This window comes from Numenius arquata, chromosome 7, assembly GCF_964106895.1.
Source record: "Numenius arquata chromosome 7, bNumArq3.hap1.1, whole genome shotgun sequence".
NCBI lineage: Eukaryota > Metazoa > Chordata > Aves > Charadriiformes > Scolopacidae > Numenius > Numenius arquata.
Window position 1 is genome coordinate 62,215,686 of NC_133582.1, and position 22,337 is coordinate 62,238,022.

The 22,337-nt window shown below is 43.7% G+C and overlaps 1 protein-coding gene and 1 non-coding gene across 5 annotated transcripts in view; one reads left to right on the plus strand and one right to left on the minus strand.

The window, feature by feature from the left end:
* TRNAN-GUU (transfer RNA asparagine (anticodon GUU)) lies at nucleotides 1-74 on the plus strand. The gene has a single exon. It is a non-coding gene; the product is annotated as a tRNA-Asn (tRNA).
* A 2,598-nt stretch (nucleotides 75-2,672) lies between these two features.
* Nucleotides 2,673-22,337, minus strand: part of COL1A2 (collagen type I alpha 2 chain) — a 38,119-nt gene continuing 18,454 nt past the window's right edge. For all 4 annotated transcript variants that reach the window (XM_074150192.1, XM_074150193.1, XM_074150194.1 and 1 more), the window contains 27 exons: nucleotides 21,565-21,618; nucleotides 20,856-20,909; nucleotides 20,690-20,743; nucleotides 20,537-20,590; nucleotides 19,669-19,713; nucleotides 17,894-17,992; nucleotides 17,046-17,153; nucleotides 15,592-15,645; nucleotides 14,586-14,639; nucleotides 13,953-14,006; nucleotides 13,801-13,854; nucleotides 13,591-13,698; nucleotides 12,647-12,700; nucleotides 12,500-12,553; nucleotides 11,499-11,660; nucleotides 10,364-10,471; nucleotides 9,842-9,949; nucleotides 8,671-8,724; nucleotides 8,458-8,565; nucleotides 8,212-8,265; nucleotides 7,756-7,863; nucleotides 7,040-7,093; nucleotides 6,777-6,884; nucleotides 6,143-6,389; nucleotides 5,545-5,735; nucleotides 4,185-4,427; nucleotides 2,673-3,599 (listed from right to left, as the gene is read on the minus strand). In XM_074150192.1, the coding sequence (XP_074006293.1) occupies nucleotides 3,453-3,599; nucleotides 4,185-4,427; nucleotides 5,545-5,735; nucleotides 6,143-6,389; nucleotides 6,777-6,884; nucleotides 7,040-7,093; nucleotides 7,756-7,863; nucleotides 8,212-8,265; nucleotides 8,458-8,565; nucleotides 8,671-8,724; nucleotides 9,842-9,949; nucleotides 10,364-10,471; nucleotides 11,499-11,660; nucleotides 12,500-12,553; nucleotides 12,647-12,700; nucleotides 13,591-13,698; nucleotides 13,801-13,854; nucleotides 13,953-14,006; nucleotides 14,586-14,639; nucleotides 15,592-15,645; nucleotides 17,046-17,153; nucleotides 17,894-17,992; nucleotides 19,669-19,713; nucleotides 20,537-20,590; nucleotides 20,690-20,743; nucleotides 20,856-20,909; nucleotides 21,565-21,618 (2,592 nt within the window). In that variant the 3' untranslated portion in view covers nucleotides 2,673-3,452. The remainder of the gene's footprint in view (nucleotides 3,600-4,184; nucleotides 4,428-5,544; nucleotides 5,736-6,142; nucleotides 6,390-6,776; nucleotides 6,885-7,039; nucleotides 7,094-7,755; nucleotides 7,864-8,211; nucleotides 8,266-8,457; nucleotides 8,566-8,670; nucleotides 8,725-9,841; nucleotides 9,950-10,363; nucleotides 10,472-11,498; nucleotides 11,661-12,499; nucleotides 12,554-12,646; nucleotides 12,701-13,590; nucleotides 13,699-13,800; nucleotides 13,855-13,952; nucleotides 14,007-14,585; nucleotides 14,640-15,591; nucleotides 15,646-17,045; nucleotides 17,154-17,893; nucleotides 17,993-19,668; nucleotides 19,714-20,536; nucleotides 20,591-20,689; nucleotides 20,744-20,855; nucleotides 20,910-21,564; nucleotides 21,619-22,337) is intronic.

The following is a 22,337-nucleotide window of genomic DNA, read 5'->3' on the forward strand; positions in this document are numbered from 1 at the left end:
GTCTCTGTGGCGCAATCGGTTAGCGCGTTCGGCTGTTAACCGAAAGGTTGGTGGTTCGAGCCCACCCAGGGACGAGTCCCTCCCTTTCCTCTGCCCGGGGCAGGGGGGTTGGAACTACATGGCCTTTAGGGTCCCTTCCAACTTTGATTTAAGCGTAATATTACAGAGTGTTCCTTAGGGTTCATGCTGTTTTGTAAAACCTTTGTGTCTGTAGGGTGCTCTGTTGGGTTACTCTGAGCTCTAATAGCTCTATGTAATTTCAGCATGGTGAAATATAAATATATGTAGAGAGAATATCAACATGCGCTACTGTGCACCTCAGGCTTAGCAAAGATTTGTCATTTAGGAGTTAACAGAAAGCTGCGTGGTCGTGCCATTTCCAGAAATGTTGTGTAGAAGCCGGGTGAGCTGGAGTCCGCAGGGCAGCTCTCAGTGGCTGCTGCCGCCTTCAAATCAGCGCACGGCACACTTTAGTAATTGCTCTAATGGCAGCCATATGGATCTAAGTCTTTGATGTGATGCTTTTGCTTATGCTTTAAAAACATTTGCACTGAGAGGCTTAACTGACAGAATATGACTTTCTCTAAAGCCTAAAACTGAAACAAATCCACATGCAGTGAAACCGCTGAAGTCTGTCCCTTCAGCAGCTCTCTCTTCTTAGCACTTTATGAGCCAGCCCTTCTCTCACAGGGAGAACTGGGAGGGCTCTCTCCCCGCTGTCCATCTGCCTGCGTTCATGGTACATGCAGGCATTTGATCTTTGTGAGGTGGAGAGCTGGAGCATAAGGATCTAAATGCTGCTTTCAAAGCTGAAGGCAAAATCTCCAGCATCCTATGGGCTTGGGAGCAAGCAGCAGACAATTAGCTGGGAAAGAGGTGAGCTGATAGCTGAGAAAAAAATGCACAAGAGCAGCTGATAAATCCAGAAGAGATCTTTGGTCTCATGTGTTGGCTTTGACAGAGTGCTTCCACTCTGCAAAGGAGGCACCAGCCTGAAGAACACCTCCTGGGTCTCAGCAGAGGGCTCTGTGCCCCCAGGGTGGCAGAAGAGCGCAAAGCAGCTTGAAAATGGAAAGGAAATCCCAGTTTTTCAACAGACCAGATCCAGATACTCAGTTTCTATTTTTTTAGATCATGCTATCATAAATTTCAGAGTTTCAGATAGTAAAAGGCTACGAGTTTAACCAAAGTATCTATTAAACTTAGACAATGTGAAGGCTCCTTGCCCTGTCTGCAGCTCGTCTCACTGATTTTCAGCTATGGTCCTTGAGAGGAAAGACGGTTTCTTCAGCATCGTGCGCAGCGTAAGCAAAATGCCTGATTGGGCGGGAAGTTCTGCTGAGCCCCAGCCCTGCAGGCCAGACTGAGTGTCTTCTGGGTGCTAATGAGACCAGAAGTTGTGAGGGAGGTGCTATGTATTTTTTTCCTGGTTTGATCTCCAAGCCAGTCCGCTTTTGTGGCGCAGGTGCGAAAACAGAATTTGGGTGTCACCGCTGGGCTGGCAGAAAGGAAGCGCTCTCTGCCCAGCAGGGTGTGAGAGCAGGGGAAGAATCAGAAGATGACAAAAGGGACAGCGTTTGCCCTCTGTAGTTTCCTTTCTAAACCTCAGGTGTTACCTGTACCGTGGGTTGGGTTTTTTCCCTTCCCAGGCAGCAATAGTCCACCTCCCAGCCCTGGCGATGGCCTCTGCACACATCCCAGGGGATTACATACACCGAGGGATCTGATTTTATCTTTTCAGTCCTCACAGGAACTTCCTGGCGTGTAGATAACCTGCGTGAGAAAAGAAGCTCTTAACCATTTTAAAGCATTTAATTATTTTCTTTTTACATCCACAAAAATTGTATTTTGAACTACTAAACCAATGATTGAAATAGTAACACTTTAAGGATCATCATGATCCAATGAATAAATTCAGGCGTTTACCTGCAGTTATGTTTTACTCGCTTAAGAAAAAATGGGGTCTGTTTTATCCTGGCAATTCCCCTTCCCTTAGCGCAGCACACAGCGGGGGGCACACGGCAGCCACACTCAGGGCTGTGTTTTGGTATTTACCCTTTTTTCCTTAATCAATACTTTGCAAGCAAGAAGGAAAAAACTTTCTTCAGAGACAGTTTTTAGTCCTTATTTCTCCTCGCACTGTTTGGAGCTGCCTTTGGACTCTCACCTTCAGGTTATGAGGACCTTCTGCTGGGTGTTTCCTTCATGCTCCCCTCTGGAGGTCCCCACTGCCTCAGCCCGTCTCATCTCTCCCCTCACCAGCTTTTGCCATCATCCTCACAGTCCTTTGGGTGTCCTTGTGTGTCCTTCGTGCAACACCAAGGAGCTTCCTGTCTCCAGGCCTAGGACAGAAGACTCCTTTCCTTCTCTCACCCGTTCATCCTGCTTGGCCTTTGGAAAAAAAGGAATTATTTCTGCTTTTGAATTTCTCTCACTACGAGGCACGGAGTTACTGAGTTTCTTGTGGACCTTTCAAAAGGTGGTGTTGAAATGAGGAGTTGAAGGGAGAATCACACCCGTAAGACCGTTGAAGGCAGACTGGGAATGCTCTGAGCGGGTGTTTTACAGCAAGGGGCTGAGAGTCGCAGTGATGCAAACATACTGCCAATTCTGGGCACGAGTACCTGCCAGTGCATCTAAGCAAGTAACTTAACTCATTAAATAGTTTCTTTCGGAACACTGGACATGCTTTATTTCATTTTTTTTTTTCACAATTTATTTAAACATCTCACATATACAAAATACATTTTCTTTCTTTTTTGAGAAATGATGATTTATTTTTTTTTTTTTTACCCATTGTAGAAGATGGAAATGAGATTTGAAAGCAGGAGCACCTGATTTTGGAGGAAGAGGACAAAGATGAGGAAAAATGATCCACGTGCTTAAGCTGCGGGTGAGACAGGACAACCTAAGTTTTGAGACAGACTTCAAAGACACAGAGAAGTGATACCTTAAATGCTACTAGCACCATCGAAGTTCAAGTATTGGAAAGATACTCTGTAATAATGCAATTAGCACCACTGTATTTTGAGTGGAACTGACAGTACCTCAGATCATATAGAGAAGTACCTACAAAAGATGTGGATCACACTTGATTTAGTGTATGAGGTAGTTTAAACCTTTGGAAGTCGTGGTTTTAAACTTCCTCTGTGGAAGATATTCAAAGGCCACAAGTGGTGCAAACTTTCATGATTTTTTATTTGGTTTTTTTTTTTTTCTTTACAAAGGTTGACATTTCCCAAAGCAAGGTGTTAAATCTTGAAAGACTTCCAAGTCCTTTTGGGGCTGTATTAAATTTCATTGCACAATGCTCCAATCAATTCTTCTCCTTCTCTTTCGCCCAGAGTTTAAGCAAGTAGATGAACAGAAGAAATGGAAGGAGTCAGCTTTCATTACAAAAAGAAATGACAAGAGAATAATTTGGGAGAGGCTTTAAGTTAATTTTAGTTCATTCATTTGAAACAGACTGGGCCAATGTCCAAACCGAATTCTTGGTCAGCGCCGCCAATATCCAAAGGTGCGATGTCGAGGATGGGCAAGCGAGACGGCTTGTTTGTTCTGTATTCAATGATCGTTTTGCCCCATTCATTGTTCTTTCTCTGCAAGAGAAGGTTCATTACAATTGTTACTGCATTGTTCATAGGACTGAGAATTATTTCAGCTGAATGGATCATTTCTGAAATAATTTCACATTAATTTTGCTGCCACTGTTGGCAAATCAGGTACCCGTAATCCAACTGCTTAGATCTCTGATACAGAGAAAATAGTTACTTTAATCTTCTGAAGTCGTATGTGTGATGCTCTACAGAAACTACCATACTATTCACACTGACATTAAATTCTCAGTGCCTGAGTTTTTCAGGACTTGAAGGTCCTGTCCCTCCTACAGCTTGTGCACTACTTTCTCACCAATGCTCAGCTTGCACAGAATTTGGGTCTGGTCCCTCTGTAAAGCTTTTTCTTTTTTTGCCATGCAGCACAAGGCAGGATTTGTTTGTACCCTGGTACTTCCCACATGTTAAATATCTGGCATAGATGGTTTTGTAGGCTGTTCATCTTCACTGCACAAAATTCTGCTGGTCTGACTGATAACTGAATTCTCACTCAAAGCCCAACTCTGTCCCTAGCCCCATGCTTAAGCGGGGGCACTGATGGTGAGGTGAGGTGGGTTCTGCATTACTTACAGAGCAGCCATCCTCGAGCACACTGAATGTGAATCTGCTGTTGCCCTCAGCTCGGAGCTCAACGTCGTTGGATCCCTGCAGTATAACAGCCTTTTTAAGGTTGCCAGTTTCCGCATCCATGTAGGCAATGCTGTTCTTGCAGTGGTAGGTGATGTTCTGGGAGGCCTGGTTGGCCAGCAGGCGCATGAAGGCAAGTTGGGTGGCCATGTCCTTCGAGGTTACTCCTTCGTTGTTGTATTCGAACTGAAAACCAGAAGGAAACGCAGTAAATGGCATTGCTGGAGGAAGGCGGGTGTTTGTAATGGGAGTATGTGACAGTTGATCTAGGGACATTAAAAACCCCAACACCTGAGTCTGCAATCACTTGCCTACTGCAACTCCAGACAGCAACCACGACAGCATCACATAATGCTGGGAGGAGGCTGAAAACCAGACATGAGTGGGTGTCGCTGAATTGTGGAACTCTGTCCCAAACCAGAGCGTTAACAGTTTGTGGGGATTCAAGGACAAAATCAGACCAGGTCAAGAAAGGAAATCTATTATTTCCATAGATACACAGAAGCAGTGCCTGCCTCGAGAAAACCCTGATCATATTTTTTCAGTCTAACAGAATAGCGTCTGTGGATTTTACAAATGTTTACTTTAGTCTTATATTCTTTTACAGCATCTTTTAGCCATCGGAAGAAACAGGCCCCTAGACTGCCCTGGACCCTCATCCTGAACCAGTGTGATCGCTCTTCTGTTCCTACATTAGATTCCTTGGACACTGCAATTTCATCACAAGAGCAACTCAATTTCATTTAAGAATTATGTAGTTAGGTCTCCTTGGCTATATAAAAGTCAGTTATTTGCAATTGGCCAGTATGGTGTTTAACGTGCATGTAGAGATATTTCTTGTTTTGACTCACTCTGGCAATTCTGACTGGTGGGGCGGCACACGCTCAGGGTCTGTCATGTGTAATATAAGTAACTCCCCAGGAACAGTGTCATATGCAAAAGGTCTCAACCCGAATAATAAGCAATGATGTTTTTCTTACTTTTTCAGATAGTTTCTATACTGTCTTTATACTAATGTGGCATATTCCAGTGCGGGCTTCCCTTAGCAATAGCCACTGTCACGCTGAACTCATCATTTGCAGACACCAAGAAAAATTAGGACAAGACTGAGAAATCCTTTCAGCAAACTGTTATCCAAATGGGAACTGGAGCTCTGTTCCCTTGAGACAAAAGGTAGTTCCCTTCTTTGTATTTCTCCTCTAAGAGAGTTTGACTTATGTGTTTGCCTGATGAGAGTGAGTGAATTGGGCATGTTTTCAGAGAGCACTTGTAAGAAACCATCACCCTCCCCTCCATCACTCACCTGGCTGCCACCATTGATAGTTTCACCGAACCATACGTGTCTCTTGTCCTTGGGATTCTTGTTGATGTACCAGTTCTTCGTGGGGATGTTGTCAGGGTTGGCGTGGATGCAGGTCTCACCAGTGGCAAAGTCACAGTAGGCTCTAATGGCATCTGCAGAGCAGCCCTGGTTAGGATCGATCCAGTAGAAACCTGCCATTGAGGGGAGAAACACCAACAATAGTTCACTCAGCGTAACGCTTGCATTTGGTTTGTACGCACTTGTTTGATGGAGGAACTCAGAGACAGGTCATAAATGTCCCAACGAGGCACAATATTATGGTGATAACTAGGATAAATACGTATTTTAGACTGTTAATGTCTAAGAAACTGCATTTGAAAGCTATGGTTAAATCTTTTTATATTAATGACTGCACAACAATAGCTATAAAAAGCTTTTCAGAATGCCCTTGTATCTATTGTCAGTGGAGGCAGAGAGACCTTCTTCATTCGTCATTTAGTATTTTCACAGGGTGGCTGAGGATCCCGTTCATCCGAGAACACTAATAACCTGGCAGTGCTCCCTGAGCCAGAAAGGGAAACATCTGGCACCAACGTACCGCTGCTCCACTCGGGGTGGCTGAGTCTCAGGTCACGGCAGGTGCGAGCTGGGTTCTTTCTGGAGCCTTCTGGGGTCAGCAGGGTCTCGATTTGGTTGTTCAATGTTTTCAGAGTGGCATCAACTTCATAATCCTTGGGCCTGAGGGAAGGCTGGTCAGCCCGGTAGTATTCTGCGTCATAGCCAACCTCGTATCCACCACCGTTGGGGCCAGGAGGACCGGGGGGACCAGGAGGACCAGGGGGACCCTGAAGTTTTTCAAAAGTAAAAGAGAAGCAGCATTCTGTTAGACAGATGGTTCTCTCAAATGCTTCCACACACACATAGTCCTACTTAATTCTAGCCCCTAATCTGCTGTACTCTGAGGCAGCAAAGATGGACCTGCCCTGGTGACTACGCGGGGCTCAAGCAGTAGTAGACACACAGTGTGGGACTATCACAGCTTCTTTGGGTATTTGCTGGTTGGCTATACAGAATGAACAAGGACCTCAGGTTTAGGCCTATTGGGGAAACATTTAATGGTAAATAACAACAGACATTTGGAAGTCTTTTCCTAAACTGCTAGGCTTTTGAAGTTATTTTCTTGTAACTGGGACATAAATGTGTTAAATCAACAAAAACTAAGTTATACTCACAGCAGGGCCTTGGCTCCCGTGAGAGCCACGCACACCAGCAGGGCCGATTGGTCCAGGGAGACCATTGCGACCATCTTTACCAGGAGGACCAGAAGGACCAGGTGGACCCTAAAAGGAACCCCAAACAGTTTAATGACAGTAGAAGACACTAAAAATAAAGATTCATGTCTCTAGTGTACATATATATTCATATCTCTAGTGTACATATATATTGCATAAAAGGAATAGGAGAGTTATTTGAATATGCTCTTAAATCCACATACCCTTGGGCCAGCAGGGCCGTTGTTACCAGGAGGACCTTGGTCACCGTGTTGGCCCTATTGAGAAAGATACATCCATAGTCACTAAAACAATGCAGCGGCACACATGGGTATTAGCACGATTCAGGGGTGAGCTATAGTCAGCACATGTATTTGGGCTCAGTGAATGGGAACCTAGGGCTAATGGCCTTTTTTAGTGCAGCTGGGGTATGAAATGCCTGCTTTGGGGAGGGAGGAGAGGCTATTTAAGGGGATAACCTATAAAAGTCTCTATAGAATTTTTTCAGATTTTCAGAGAAAGCTTTAAAATAAAAGTCAGAATTCCTAAAGGAGATACCAGAATTTAAAGGGAATAAAATCTACAAATTACTCCTCCTTCTTTGTGATACAAAGGCTTTACAATTTCTGGCCAGAGTAAGAAATAATATTAAAACAAAGGCTGAGCTTTTTGAATTCTGTGCTAGCCAAATGCAGACAAGTTTCAGGGCAACTAATGGTACTCCCAGTTCTAAAGCCAACTACCTATGGCAGTATCAAAATTTGCCATTTTATGTGAAGAGCGCTGAGTATTAAAGAATCCTGTGACTTTTGAAGTATGATGCAGAGGGAAGTTAAGCAGTATCAACCTGCTGGGTTCTGCATATGTAATTCCACACTACGGTGAACTTAGTCCCTTTTTTTGCTCTTTATATTCAGAGTACTGAAAATGGTTTACTTACAGCAAGACCAGGAAGCCCCTGCAATCCATTGTGTCCCTTCAAGCCAGGCAGACCTCGAGGGCCCTTATCACCAGGGAGACCTTTCTCACCACGTGGACCTTGTGGGCCCTAGGAAGGGATAGAGGTGTCAGAGGAATAAAACAGAAGGCTTCAGGTATATACCACTGTCAAAGCAAGAACAAAGCACAAACATTCTATATTACGCCATAGGTTGCCCCAATATATATATATATGTACAAGCTGTTAACACACCCAGGAAGAGTGTCAATCCCAAAAGCTTCAGGATCGGTCCCATAAGAGAGAATACTGATCGAGGTTCTACGTCTATAAATATTTACAGCTTCTTAAGCACTACTTCTTGGGCCCATGTCTTCAGCACAGCCATGAGTCCTTACTAATAAAGTGTGCTTTCTCTTCTTGCCCCAGTGCGGTGATGTATTTAGAAATCAGACTTACAGCAAGACCTCTTGGACCAAAAGCACCAGCAGGTCCAACAGCACCAGCAGGACCCTGGAATGCAAACAGAAAATGCACGTCACTGCTGTATATTACGTCTAATAAAGGTTCCATGCTCAACACATCTCTGCAGAAAGGAAAGGAATCATCCACAAATTGGAGGGGTTTGATGTATAACGTATGTATGTGATGGAAAAATGTTAGTCCTGTGTTAGTCTAAAAAAAATGAAGGTCTAATCAACTTACAGGATCACCACGATTTCCAGGCTTTCCAGAAGGACCAACTTGGCCATGAGGACCGGGAGCACCCAGAGCACCGCTGGGACCAGGGTTGCCAGGAGCACCTCGCTCGCCCTAGGGACAAAGGAGTGCAGAGGGAGGGACAGTGTGTCACTACTGACTTACACATACTGGGATATTTCTTTCATGATTATGAAATAAAAGAGAAGAACAAGTCACCTTGAAACCAGGAGCACCATCACGGCCTGGAGGACCATCGTTTCCGGGATTGCCCTGTTGAAATACCATGAAAACACATTAAACTCTTTATCTCACGTGGAACTGTGCATCAGTCTAACTGCTCCCAATACGAGTAAGAAGACAGTGAGATGGAATAGCATAAACCTTGAAGATAACAAACTCTTCCTTATAGATGCCATTCTCAAATCCCTTAAATATATTAATGTTTTCAGAAAAATAAGATGGTTTTCAAATATTTTAGGTTTTAGAAGTTCAGCATAGAAGAAAATTACTGGGTTTTGCTATATTTCTGTAAATGAAAAGGTCAAGACAATAGTGGTTTTCATCTAGCTTGCACTCTTGTAAAACCGAGACCTAGTTTTTAGATGAAAAATGCCAGTGGTGAGAAAAGGACTTCAACAGTAGGCACAGCTGAATTACTTGGCTGTGGTACTTCACAAGCTTAAACAGCTTCCTTTGTGAATGTTAACTGCACTTCAGCTGTTTCACTGTGTGCATCAGCAAACCTTTTCCTTCAGACGATTCCGGTGGAGCAGAAAGTTTATTTCTTTTTCATACTTACAAAATAAAATTACTACTCTCTGATGTCTTTCAATTCTGTGAGTCTCAGGACTCAGAGGAGTCCTGTATTAACAATGCTCGGCTTATCAAATAAGCTTCCCCGACACAGCCCAGGGAAAGCTTTATCTAGCTCTGCTGACAGGAGACAAGGTAATGTGTCAATACTTTAACTGTTCTCACAGTGTAAGCCATGGATAACCACTGGATGGATCCCTTTCTTCAAGGTGAACTACTAACTTGGACAGTTAAACTGGATGAGTAAGTTTCTTTGCTGCTCTGTGAGGAACTGGGAGCAGGGCCCCGTCCTCCAAGTCATCACTTAAGGCTGGGCATTAGAGGGAGCAATTTGTTCCACTCCAGATTCGGAAAGCGACTCCAGGATGTATTTCAGACACAACTTTTGTCCTGAAGGATTTGTCACCTAGTTGGGGGTGAGAATCCATGTCTATTAGAGTCCTGCCCTGAAGCAGCAGAAGGTTCAAGTTTGCTGGCAGAACAACCTCCGCTTGCGTCCATCTTTTCTGGGTATTTGTCTTTGGCTCAGAATAAAAGAAAAGCAATCCTGAAAAGCAAGTAAGACATCACTTACATCACGACCAGCTTCACCAGGAGCACCGTTTGGACCAGGAGAACCCACAGGACCGGAGGGACCACGGGCACCAGGAGGACCAGAAACACCCAGGGGACCAGGTTCACCCTAATACAGGAACAGTGGTAACAAAATGTGACGTTATAACACAACACAAACCAGTCTTACAGAACTGCTGACCTATATCTAAGAGAAACATTTTTCTGCAATTGATTCTGGAAGCGAAACAGGTCCAGGACACAAGAAACATGTCCAACTATACCAAATATTATCTTCATCCTAAATTTTCTACCTGTTCTATCAGAAATCCCTGATGCCATTCAAAAATATGCTCCCCTGCAGACACAAATCTTGTTTGTCTGCAGCGAGCAGTAATTTCTTCCCCTGCTCTAAATCCTGTTTGCAGCAGCTATGGAAACAGCAGGATCTACATCTCCTTTTTCCCAGCTTCCCTTAAGAGGAGACCTGACCTCTTCTCTTTACACCTGTCTGTTTACAGGATTTAACTGGTTGTATACTCACTGTTGCTCCGGAGATGCCTGGAAGACCACGTTCTCCCCGAGAGCCAGGCAGACCAAGGATGCCAGGAGCACCAAGAATACCCTGAGGACCTGGGGTACCAGGAGGACCCTACAAGATGAAGCGAAAATTATTTATATTAACAGAGATCTCAATGCGGTGTCAGGGCTCATTCCTGCACGGACGTAGCTGTAATCAGGACATGAGACTGAGCTACAAAGCTAAAGGTCTGTAAGAACATCATGCCGGTTACATTCCCCTCATGACTGCTTTCCAGTGAAAATGCTGTTTCTGAACATCACTATATCTGTGCTTTTTCCCTTCCTATCCAGTAGGGGTGGGTGATGCAAGAAAATCGGGGTTCTCAGTCCAGAGGAGGTGACTATGTGAGGGGAGTCCGTAGCAAAGAGACACATCACCTGAGACAGGAGATCTGGCATCTCCAGACAACCCTCAGGAGGTCTCTACTGACTTTTCAATTTCCTTGAAATTTGAGCGTATGTGGCGCCAACCTCGGGGTAAGTAATTATCCTGACAGATTACCCTAAATTATTATCCCAACTTACAGTCAGGCCAATTCAGTTCAGTTATGTTTTTCGTAACTAAAATTAAATTAGAGCATAAAAATTAGAAAATGTATTGCTTTATACTGGACACTACAGGGCAAATTTTCAATAGTCACTCTCAAAATTTTAACATACGTATGTGACAGTGACACTGAAGTTCTTAGCTGCAACTTCTGCAGATCACAAAAGAAATTTCTATAGATTTTTGAGCAACAGACTGGTAATTCACACAGGTGCATAGTTCCATAAGACAGAAATGTGTCTGACTTTCAAAATGCCAGTGATTCTGGATATGCAAGCTTAAAGACACTCAAAATTAATTTATTTATTTGCATGATTCTGAGCCACCCTGGGGCCAGATGACTTTAACCTTAACGACTTTAAGAGAGAAAAACCTGACCCATGTGAAACACATCTTTAAACAATTTCCTGAGTCCCAGTGGAACTTCTACTTACAAGCTTTGATAAATTTATGTATGAAAGAAAAGCGCTTCACAAATACCAAAAGTATCTCAGAAACCATAACAATTACTCAAAGCATTTTTAATGAGATGTGATACTCTGTTACTTACTTGAGAACCAGCCTCTCCAGATGGACCTTTCTCCCCAGCAAAACCAGGTGGGCCAGCAATACCCTGTTCACCAGTACGGCCAACGGGGCCAACATCACCACGCAGACCTCGGGCACCGTCTTTGCCAGCTGGGCCAGGAGGACCGGGGGGACCAGTGATGCCCTAGGGTTGAGTATGAATACGGTATCATTAGACCCACTAACTGGGGAGAACAGAGATAACATTCATTTTATGTCCACGTACAAAAATCGTGTGTTGCAATAAGCAGGTTATCAGCTGCTCTGAAGCAGCAACTTTCATTATTTTTACTCAGTGCAGGTGAAAGTGGCAAAATTTGGCAGGAAAACACTCATTTGGCTCTGGAGACGTTAACTGCAGCTATAAAATCTATGCGAGAAAACCTCTTCCAGGAGGATTATTTGCTTTGGATACTGGGATTTACAACGTATTTAAATGCAGGGTTTCTAAGGAAAGAAGTGCATTTTGGTAAAGGTTGGAAACACCTTTGAAAACTACAAACGTCAAACTGAAATGGGAATTTTTGGCTGAAAAGTAAAGCAGCAGGGATTCTCAAACACGAGAGGTTCCTCTGCTGGAGTCAGGGGCTGGAACTGCAGATACTTTAGGAAGCACAGACACAAGATCACATTCTATTTCAAGTAGGACATGACCTTCTCATTCCACTCAAAATCTATGGCTATGCAGTAACTCGTGGTGACCAAAAGCAAAAGGAACACAGATCTTTACAGATGCTTGGACACCTCAAGATGCAGAGCGATGCTTGGAGCGTAAAAAAAGCCCACCCCAGATTAAATGCGTAACTCCCGCTCTGGGACTTTAAACAGCTAAGAGACTTCTTCTCATCTCATCCAGTCCCGTAAGGACCTGACTTGATTGCAGCGTGGTTAGAATTTGTGTCTGTGTAACAAAAATGAGGATCTTCTCTAACCAACAGAACTCCTGACTTATCTCCCATTAGAGCTTCCTCACTAGTCACTTACAGCAGGGCCAGGAGGACCAACTCTTCCAGCAGCACCAGGGAAACCAGTCATACCCTAAAAATAAAAGTGAAAGGAAGATTTGGGTTAAAGGAAACAATGACTGCATGAAAAAGCAACAACGCCAGTGCCCAAAGCCTGGATACTTACAGGAGGACCAGCGTCACCACGAGGGCCAGCAGGACCAGCAGCACCAGCGGGACCCTACGCATGAAGGATTGAAGAAGAGAGATGAATCAAGCAAAGACTGTCAATGTTCCCTGTTTAGAGTAAGGGCCCAGGCTCACTCTCATAAAAGTTAAGGGCGATCTTGCTTTTTACTTTAACAGGAGGAGGACTAGGCCCAAAACTACAATTCCTGCCCTGACACTAGGATAGCAAGTTCTCACAGACATTTAAAATGAGTATGGTACAGACTGAGAAGAGCTGCACAAGGTATTTAGGATTCAAAATAATTCGCCCTGCAAATGTTAACATGCATCTAAGCAAATCTAGAAGTCAAACTGTGAAAGACTATTAGAAGCCCACAGTAAGAACCCCAAGCCACGTTATCTTGCAACACTTCACAGTATCTGAAACTCCAGGGCCTGACTGCATCATTTCAGGCAGTTCCCCAATAACAGGCTGCGCATACATGAAGCAGCATGTGCCTTGGGGCTATAAAGGTGTTAGCACACGAAAAGCCTGTGTGCAAATGGGTGCACAAATGCTTCCAGATGACTGGGTCTGAGAGTCAGACTTGTGGCAGCACATCCTGTCTCTGAGAGGAAGACACCATCATCCTCAGTGCAGAGCTTACCCACAATCACCCCCTGGACGGTCCAAGATAGACTGGTTTTGCTGATCTTCAGGGCAAGTTGAAAATTACTATTTTTTCCTCTTCATTTCATTTCCAGACTCACGATCTGAGCCCAAGTAAGTTGGCAAAATTTATATAATGTGAGAAAATGAGTCTGGTGACTTTCCTCAGAGCCCGGTTTGAAGTTTTGTTTCTTTTTTTAACTACCTTTTCAAAATTCAGGGCCTCCAGGCTAGCGTATTGATGCATAGCACAGTTAAGAACCATGTGTTTTACGGAGACACAGTTCACTTACTGGTGGTCCGGAGGCACCCATTGGGCCAATAGCACCCGTTGGTCCACTTTCACCCTTAGGTCCTTTCGGGCCACGCTCTCCTTTAGCACCAGGCTGACCAGCTGCACCCTATGGGCAGAAAACCACACAGAACAAGGAATTGGAAAAGCTTGCGAAGGAAATAGAGAAATAGCACAGCACTGGTAAGAGGAAAGCAAAAACAATACTCACAGGAGGTCCAGCAAATCCACTGGGACCTACGGGACCAGGCTCACCACGTTCACCCTAATGAGAGGGCAAAGAAGAGAAGACTGGTTGGAATGGGCTTTGAAAGGGCATTTTTCTCTTGTAACACAGGACTAGTTCTGGGAATTACTACTTACAGGGATACCACGGGCACCAGCGGGACCAGCGGGACCAGCAGGACCTCCTTCACCCTAGAACAGATGGCAGAAAACATTATGATGCTGTGGGTTAAGGCCTCACTGCAGTCAGAGCAAGGATGATCTCGTGGTACAGACACATGGAGCGAGTCTCCCTGTGTCTCCAGTGGTCTCCACTGGGTCTCCACTCTCCAGTGGGTACTACTGAAAATGCTTCTGTTTTGACCTGCCCTGTATTAGTAATTTCTAACCATACTTGGACGGGATAAAGAATCATTCTGAGCTGATGTGTTCATCACCGTATCAAAACACGAGGAGGATTGTGGAGATTACTCTCAACTGGGAAGAATTCATACAAAGCCTAAATCAAAACCCTCTCCCCATATAACCCACTGCCAGGTAGATGTGCCTCCCTTCCCTGCCCTTTTAGAAGAAGGTTTGGGGTGCTAAGGCAAACTTCACTGAAGAGTTCTACAGTCCCAGTAATGCTTGCCTCCCAAACCTGAACTTGCAGAGCTTGTGCACACTAGAAAGATGGAATTGTTTTTTATGGAATTCCACATCTTAAATATTCATGTGTGGGTAAAGCGTATAAAGAAACAAGATGCTTTTTCATTCAAAGAATAGACTTACCCGATCACCAGCACCACCAGCAGGGCCAGGAGCACCAATAGCACCAGGGAGACCCTATAGGTCAAGAGACAGGACACTGTTTCTAACAAAATGTAAGCAGGAGTGACTACTTTTAACATTTTTTCTCTTTCCTCCTGGAAACAGGTATGTGACTTTCTTCCAGCTGTTTTTAATATCGTCATAGAATCATAGAATGGTTGGGTTGGAAGGGACCTTAAAGACCATCTAGTTCCAACCCCCTGCCCTGGGCAGGGACACCTCCCACCAGACCAGGTTGCCCAAAGCCCCATCCAGCCCCTGAGGGCTGCTCTCCAGCCATTCTCCACCCAGTCTGGGTTTGTGCCTGGGATTGCCCTGACCCAGGTGCAGGACCTTGCACTTGGCCTGGTTGAACCTCATGAGGTTCACACGGGCCCACTTCTCTTAGCACGTCCAGGTCCCTCTGGATGGCATCCCTTCCCTCCAGTGTGTCGGCCGCACCACACAGCTTGGTGTCATCCCCAAACTTGCTGAGGGTGCACTCGACCCCCAACATCCATGTCGCCAACAAAGATGTTAAACAGTACCAGTCCTGGTAAAGGACACAGGATTTTATAAAACAAAATCTATTCCATTACTTTCCTTCAAAACTATGAATACTGGGACAGGCAGCCAAAATCTCAAATTAATGATAATTTTGTGTGGTTTTGCAAGCTGCTTTTAGCATTAGCTGTTAAAGAGGATAATGTCACACTGAACAGCTGTCTGTGAAATACAAGATTCTCTGCTGATGTAGTTTCTCTGCTTGTGTGCACGAGGAGTGATCACTTTTCTCTCTCTCCCCCTGAACTCAAGCATCCCTGGACAAGGTGCAACAAAATCATATTGATTTGTATCAAAAATGAGCAGAAATAAGAGGGAATACAATAAAAGTGGGCAATGTTAAGTCCTGAACATACTTTGCAGTCACTGAAGCTCTCAGGTGTGTGCAGCAGGGTAAACTCAAGCAGAACCAAGAGACACTTACCCGGGCACCATCTCTTCCTGTGGCACCAGCATCGCCTCTCAGACCTGGGGCACCCTACAATACAGGGGGAAAAAAAAGCGTTATATTGGTAATGAACACTATCGTGTTCATTGTCTGGATGAAACAAGTCTTGAACTGTTTGCTGGGCATCCATGTGCTACTTGTATATCATATGAGATGCTGATCATGCTTGTTTTTTAGGAAATGGACTTTGATTATTATTTCACTCTGATTGCTGAGTATGTACCGACTTGTAAAGCGAGAATTTCCCGGCAAAGGGGACTGACGCGCTTTTCAGAATTATGAGCCTCCCTCCTTCACGGCAAACCTATTTAGTTTCCCCTCGGCGGCAAGAATTTTGAGCGGAATTAAAAATTCAAACCCAAGCTGATGGATATTCCAAATGATGAAGGTAAATCCCCCTCAAAAATCCCTTTTCTTTAGGTCAAAAAGAAAACCATACAATAAGAATTCTTTTGGGTGTTCATGTTGTACTTTCTAGTTGGAGCAGGAAAACAACTGTTAAGACAATGACGTCACATGAGTGCTCACATAACATGCCATATGCTTCGTATAATGAGAAGTTATATCCAGGCCATCACTAGTGTCAAGAAATCACACAAGCACTCTGTTCTTTTTTCTTTTTTAAGAAATCCCTTAAGAAGAAATCCCTTTTTTAAGAAAACCCTATCCTACTCTTCTGTATTAATCTGCACGTCAGTACACAGTGTTTTATAAAAAATTGCAAGTGATTTTCATCTTCATTTCCTTACAACTCCATTTGTGCTAAATGACTATGGATTTTTTTAGTGAAAACAAGGCAGTTCTAGAAATCTCAGTTTTAAGTTTAAATAATGAGCAGAAGAGAACATGGAATGAGATGTACTTAGCAGGATAAAAATCAGTTTCACAGATAATTATATGGATAAAGCAGAGGTAGCAACAGGACTCGCAGCCAGACTTCACAATTTCACATAGGGGCTTACATTGGCTAAAATGCTTTCTGATTTTATAGACAGCTGATATAATCATAACATTTTTGTAACTGATTTACTTCTATCACAGTCACGGCACCTAGAGTGGTCAAGGGTTTGATGAGAGACTCAGTCCTTTATGATGGGTAGGGCCATTCCTGCTATAAAGCCCGTACTCAGAGACAGCTTTAGCATTTCTTCGGTAAAGATAAGCTCATTGTTAACCAATCCTGTGAAGCACTAACTGCCACTTCAACTAACTCCCAATGCTGAGCAAAGATCAAAATACCACGTTAGAAAAGGCTGCCAGTCTGTTAGACCAACAAATTCTCTACTTATTGGCTACCCGTGCGTCACCACCTAATACAGTTTCACAGTAAAAAGAAGTTGTGTTGGGGTAACCTGCAGATTTTCGAAGTTGATGATATTCAAGCACCTCACAAACCCACCCATGCAGTAACGAAGCAGGTTGAATCTTACCTTTTCACCTTTGCCTCCTGGAACACCAGCAACACCTCTCTCTCCTGGGATTCCACCGGAGCCAGCAGGACCAGGAGGACCAGCAGCACCAACATTGCCAGGCTCACCCTGGGAGCAACAGCGCATCGTGTAAGATAGGGTCAAACCATACACACCATTTGGAACAAAATTCTGCCATTCCTACTTTGCCCATTGTTCTGCTTGCTTGTAAACAATGCGAGCAGCAGTATTTCACCTTAAGCTATTGTACTTATTGTACTTTTTTAGCTAGTGAAGATGACAGTCATGAACACTCTCTCTGATTCTGTGGGCTCCTGAGATTTTAGGGTGTCCCACATTCTAAACTAAACTTCTGTGGAGAGACTACCCATGAAAATCTTGAGAACCAAGACCCACATTCAGTTAGCATCAAGTCAACGCTATTTTGGTAGATGACTGCTCATTATTGTGCTAATATTTGGGGGAAAACAAGGCTTACTAGACACAAGAGCTTCCTGTGTATAAGTAGAGGTGGGTATAAATACAAGTCAGTGTGAATTTTGGCCAAAATCCTGGACCCTATCTCAAACCAGAATAATATTACACCCAGCTGACAAACTGTAGTCAAACGGAGTCCAAACTGGAGTTCCCCTCCCACCACCTATCATGCTAAACATAAAACCCTTCAATATTAGGATGGACTAGCTGGGATGGAGCTTCACCACGTGAAGAAAGGACCCAGGGGCTATGGTGTATAGGTAACTGCCTATTACTAGTCATCACTTCTGCTCTTGGGAAAGAAGGTTTTGGATTGCCTCCATCAGGGACTCAACAGTAAGTCAACGGCAGCTGGAGAAGCTGGAACACACCTTGTTGCCTTCAGGGCCTGGTGGGCCAGATGGACCACGGCTTCCAATGGGACCGGTGGGACCAACAGCACCGCTTTCACCAGGAGGACCACGCTCACCCTGCAGGAGAGAGTCTCGTCTGAGTCCTGCCTTGAATTGTTCTCTAGCTTAGAGGTTTAAAAGCACTAACTGGCAGCAATGACAACGCAACATGTTTTTATCTAACAAACCATGAAGAACTACGTTAGAGTTGTGCAGAGATTAACTAAACTGGTAATAAGAATTGGCTCTGGCTTTTGACACAAATACAGAAAAATGAATTACTAAAGTCCGGCATCATGATACTAGCTGACAAAGCACAAATACTTCTTGGACACAGATTTTGACTACTCTTCTTGTTCTGGTAACAGTGTCTTGTATTCTATTGTCAAATGGAGCTTCTGACACCAATTTGAGGGCAGATAAGGGGTTCTAGTGAAATTAAAACCACAGTAATTGGCAAACAATTATTTTGACAGTGGCATAATTCTGGTCAATGTTGGTGAATAAGGGTGGCAGCTAAAGCCTGCTAACGTGACCTGGACACTATAAGAAGTAAAAGGATGAATTCTGCAGCAGAGGCCATCTGGAGATGTAGAAGCAGCCAGAAACTGGTCTTAAACACACCACTGATCTATCAAAGATAGAAATACCAGTTTTACTAAAGACATCTCAAATTATCCCAGTATGACCAAGCTGGACATCAGTGAATAGTGTCCAGTGAAAGAGCACAAACGATGCAGAAGGCTAACTTATACTGCAGTGATGTTCCCCAAATAATGTATCTTTCCATTATTTTTACATACCCTTTACAAACGACAGAGAGGCAGAAAAGGAAGACAGACATTTATGAAATACACAGATGTCACAAAGGTGGCAGCTCTCGTCAACAGGAAGAAGGGCTGGCATGTTACACAGGAAGAAGTAAGTAACCTGCTGGGTGGCTGTCACAGCACAAGGGGAACAAGACTCAAGCATGCAAAGTACCAGGCCATTTATTTAGGCACCAAAAATGAGGATTTGTGCTGTAAATGGGAGTTTCATGTGGTGGAAATGACAGAAAGGAAAAGGTGACAGCCAAGAGCCAACGATACAATACAGACGTGGAAAAGGCAAATGTGTTGTGGCACAAGCAGTGAGGTGTTCTTCAGAAGTGTTAATTTTGTCACACAAAGCATCAGTAAAACCTAACGTGGAATACTGAACGAACTACGCTCTGGCTGGGTAGGAGGTGCTTAAGGCAGGGCAGAGCTGAGCCAGGTAACTGCTCCTGCAGTGATAAAGGGAACTCGGCTTGGACAGATCGGCAAAATGAAAGTTTAAAGAGGAATGGTTATCTATACAGCCTCGGGGCACTAAATATAGGGAGGAAAAGTGCTATTTAAACTGATCGACATGACTGACAATGAGCTAATGGGAGTATTTGCCATGAATACATTTAGTATGGAAGACAGAAGAAGAGAAAAAGCAACAGATGTAGTTTAAATATCAACCTCTTTACAGGTGGATTCAGAAAGCGAGTCATTAACAGAGCATTTTATAAGCTAATCATTGCTCTGCATAAACGGGACCTTCTTGCCACACAGGAAGGCTTCCACACAAAGCTCCTCACAGGTGTTTATTCACAGTGTGAAATACACTGTACTCAAACTGAGAAGAGCCGTTTGTCTGGAGAAACCTGTAAATGTCTATAGCTACTATTATTTCTGAACACATCCTTTAGACAGTCGGGACTAGATTTCAAATGAGTGACTCACTCTGGGGCCAGCGGGACCAGGGGCACCAAATTCGCCGTGAAGACCCTAGAAGAGAGAAGATGCATTGGTAAAGCTTATTTCTAAAACAAACTTGTTAGCTTAAATTGTGCTTAGGTGTTCAGCAGTAAATAGAAATGCTTCCCAAATTGCAGCAGCGTATTGAAAACCTTCAGACTGAACCCAGTCTTTTGGATACACAGAAATAACCCCTTTTCATAAAGCTGCACAGTATCCCACAGCACACATCAAATAGTGATTTCTCATCTGAAGAAAAGAGTTGGCGATTAAAATCCAAGCTCATTTTTCAGGTACATGCAGTGTAAGCTCTTTTCCAGGGACACAGAGAGATGTAACTATGACCATTAAGGTGGTTACGACACAAGGATGCACAATTTGCAGGTTACATCCCACACTGAGCAGAACCTCGCGCCTGAATTACCAGGGAGCCACCTCAGCTGTATCCCACTGGAAATTCACCAAAATCAACTGAGTTGCAGAAGCCCACAACTGGAGTAATGCAGGTTAGATTGAATTTCTTTTGAAATCTTCAAGGTTCAAAGTAGAATATTTTTTGTGTACTGTCTTGTCTTTTGGGGGAGGGGGCACAGTTTATGGGTGCTTAAGGCCCGAAAAGCAAAGAACTGGCTTTGCTCTGTTTCATACCAAAACTTTGGGAAGAAAGATGTTGCAAATTCTGACAGATCTTCTTCATTTGTGGGTAGCTTTGACAAAGGGGAGTGTTAAACTTTGTGTATAACACAGATTGCTTTGTTTTGGCAAATGGATCCAACAGGCTCTTGCTTTACCACATGTGCAAGTGTAAAAATAACACTTCTGGGATGCCTGCCCCTGCTCGTGCAGTACTCACCCTTTCGCCTGGTTTACCAGCTTCACCAGCAGGACCCGAGGGACCTGGCAGACCCTAAGGGTAAAGAAATAAGAGGACATGTAAAGTTAAGGCAGAAGCACCTCGTGCATTGTAAACCATAGACCAGATTGAGCAGAGCACACCGCTCCTCACCTGGAAGCCGGGAGGGCCAGCGGGACCTGTTTCACCCTTTGCACCTTGGTTGCCCTGGATGGAACAAACAAGTGATTAACTTGGAAGGAGAAATGCAGGAAAATGGATTTTAAAATGGGAAGTCCCATTAATGAAAAGTAAATCACGCATTGGATCCGTAACTTACAGTGACTCCGGGAGGACCTTGAGCACCGTTGTTTCCCTCTGGACCGGGAGCACCCTAAACGTGTTCAAGCAGAAAGCTGTTATCAAAGTTTTGATTTATTACGAATAACATCTCTCTAAAGTGATTCTGTGCCAAAAACACACAAAAAGAGGTCCCTGGCTGCATACTTTAAACTTAACCATTTAGTTGTAAGAGCTCCACTATCAAAGGGTACTAAAGATGCTTAAATTTTAAATTCTGGCGATTGTTTTAGTTATTGCAGCACATTCATCCTTAAGGAAACTCACTTTGGAATTACAGGTTCTAGGAACCACACTGATAGCATTTTTCCCACAACAGACCAATTATTTTGTCCCTTAAATGGAAGAATTTGTAAGTTCCAACTATCAGTAAGAAGCTGGAAATTTACAGGAGAAATTAGAAACCATACACTGTCCTCAAAAATTTTCACAGGGAGTGCTATTTTCTGCACTTCATAGGAAGCTAATGCCTCACAATTAATTAGCCAATTAATACCCCAGAAGGGTAGTTTTCATTTATCCGTTACACAATAGTCCTCACTGACACGAGGCCAGATGAGTGCATTCCCGAGTGCTTTTCTATTTCATCATCTGTTCAAGCTTGCACAAGATAGTGCTACTTTATTACAGATGTTTTAATATCTACTTTTTTCTCTCTGGAGGTTGATAAAGAAAACATATCCACATACCCGGGGGCCAGCAAGACCAACATTGCCTTTTTCACCAGGTTTGCCAGGTTCACCCTGAAGTTGAAAGAAAAAGATGCAAAGTTACCCAAGAGCTCATACTAGATTCAGTTTAAGCTACCAAACAATGACCGATATGCTCCTTGCCACAAGACTTACTGTAATATTTCTTTAACCTGAATTAAAACACCCACAAGCTCCATCTGCCTTCTTGAACTACTTAGAAAGAACAGCTCAAAAACAAACAGCTTCCCTTTTCAAAACTCCATTCCTTTATTTTTTGAGATCATAATTCATGACACTCTGCTGGGTGTCCCATGCAATACGCCCTATTATGTCTGCGTGCGTGTGTATGTACAGCCACAACACAAAACCAGGAGATGATTATTGTTGTCTGTGCCCTCTGTGTCACGTGTCAAGAGCCCCAGTGAAATCACTGGCAGCTCTTCCTCTGAAGTGAGCGAGCTTTGGATTGTGCTCCATAAATAACAATACTCTGGGACTGAAACTTAGGCTTGGTGCCAACCTCTAGAAGCGTGTATGAATTATAATATAGACATATTTTTTCTAATCACTTCAATGTCCAAATATTCCTCAACTAATTAAATTGTTTTTAATTTCTTTAGTAATATTTTAAATAACTGGAAAATAATTTAAAACTAAACTCTTGAATGTAAGCAGATGCCACCCAATAAACAGCAGGGGAGCACACAGGGAGATGTGTGCAGTTAGAGTTAGGGGAGCTGTTAGAGTTGGGGACCCACAGATTAGTCTGG